The sequence below is a fragment of the Chelonoidis abingdonii genome, chromosome 4, assembly GCF_003597395.2.
Source record: "Chelonoidis abingdonii isolate Lonesome George chromosome 4, CheloAbing_2.0, whole genome shotgun sequence".
In the NCBI taxonomy this organism is placed as follows: Eukaryota; Metazoa; Chordata; order Testudines; family Testudinidae; genus Chelonoidis; species Chelonoidis abingdonii.
In genome coordinates this window covers 317,701-319,368 of record NC_133772.1, presented here as the reverse complement: position 1 = coordinate 319,368, position 1,668 = coordinate 317,701, and the positions used below count along the sequence as shown (strand labels likewise).

The 1,668-nt window shown below is 61.8% G+C and overlaps 1 protein-coding gene across 1 annotated transcript in view; it reads left to right on the top strand.

Annotated features, from left to right (window-relative positions):
- The window catches only part of LAT (linker for activation of T cells), a 16,966-nt gene that overhangs the window by 3,939 nt on the left and 11,359 nt on the right, over positions 1-1,668 (top strand). Inside the window, exons 2-4 of the mRNA XM_075064670.1 lie at positions 387-497; positions 873-972; positions 1,221-1,273. Coding sequence (XP_074920771.1) covers positions 392-497; positions 873-972; positions 1,221-1,273 — 259 coding nt within the window. The 5' untranslated portion in view covers positions 387-391. The remainder of the gene's footprint in view (positions 1-386; positions 498-872; positions 973-1,220; positions 1,274-1,668) is intronic.

The window sequence follows — 1,668 nt, the reverse complement described above, 5'->3', positions numbered from 1 at the left end:
GAGGTGGTGGAATCCCCTTTCTTAGAGGTTTTTAAGGTCAGGCTTGACAAAGCCCTGGCTGGGATGATTTAGTTGGGGTTGGTCCTGCTTTGAGCAGGCGGTTGGACTTGATACCAGCTGAGGTCCCTTCCAACCCTGAGATTCTAGGAGTCCTGGCTCCCCTCTCCCCCCCAGGTGCGATGGAGGCCGTCTCTGTGGCCAGAGTGCCCCCCAACCCCCTCTCCCCCCTGAAGCGCGATGGGGGCCATCTCTCTAGCTGGGGCCCCCGTTAACTGCCTCTCCCCCCCAGCTGTGATGGAGGCTAGCCGGGGCCCCCCCAAACCCCTCTCCCCCTAGGGTGCAATGGAGGCTGGCCGGGGCCCCCCCTTAACCCCCTCTCCCCCCAGGTGTGATGGAAGCCGTCTCTCTGACTGGGGTGCTCTGGGCCGTCGTGCTGGTTCTCCCGGCCGTGCTGGCCACGGCTCTCTGCATCGGCTGCCGGGACACCGGCTCCCCTGGTAAGTCCGGTGCCCCCACCCCCACCATCCAGCGTGGCCCAGGCCTGGGGGGCTGCACATGGGCTGCCCCAGCTTCAGCCATGGGGCAGCGTGACATTCACCCAAATGCACAAGGGGACCCAGCACCTGCCCCCCACCCTACGCCTTGCCACCACGCCCCCGCTCTCACTGAGGGACCCTCTCACACATGCTCTGCTCCCCCAGGGCCCCCCCACAAATACCCTGCTCCCCCCAGGGACAACCCTACCCCTTCCTCCCCCCGAGCCCCCCAACATATACCCTGCTCCCTCCCCCGGACCCACGCCAGCCCCCTCCCCTGTGTTGGGCTACCATGAGGGGGTGGGTTGTCCACTCAATCTCTCCCATGCCCCACAGGAGCAGAGTGGGCCAGATCCCCCCTGCCTCCACCCCTAACGCTGTGCCCTGCTCTCTCACCAGCCCATGGAGCCCAGGCGGTCGGGGACTACGAGTACAAGTGAGTCCGTGTCTGTCCGTCGCACAGCGAAGGGGCGCCAGGCAGGGGCTCGGGGTCCCTGGGAGAGGGGCCAGGGCCAGGGCAATGGGGTGGGGTGTTAAGGGCTGGGAATGACCATGGGGGATGGGCCTAAGGGGGACTCCCTTGGGGAGAGTTTGGGGGGGCAGGGTGCTCCCTAGGGGTATCTGGCAAGTACTGAATGGGGGGACCTTGCCTGGCTCTAATGACGTCTCCTTTGCTCTCCACAGACCCCCACCTTGTGTCCCCCCCAACAGCTTCATGGTGTTGACCCGAGCCAACTGTGAGTACCCCCATGCACCCCATCCTATACCCCTGTGACCCCACGTATCCCCTGCAATCCGTCCCCTATTCCCCACCCCCACCCTGTACCCTGTAGGAAGGTGTACGGCAGAAAGAGATCTAGGGGTCAAGCTAAAAATGAGTCAACAGTGTGATGCTGTTGCAAAAAAAGCAAACGTGATTCTGGGATGCATTAACAGGTGTGTTGTGAGCAAGACACGAGAGGTCATTCTTCCGCTCTACTCTGCGCTGGTTAGGCCTCAACTGGAGTATTGTGTCCAGTTCTGGGCACTGCATATCAAGAAAGATGTGGAGAAATTGGAGAGGGTCCAGAGAAGAGCAACAAGAATGATTAAAGGTCTTGAGAACATGACCTATGAAGGAAGACTGAAGGAA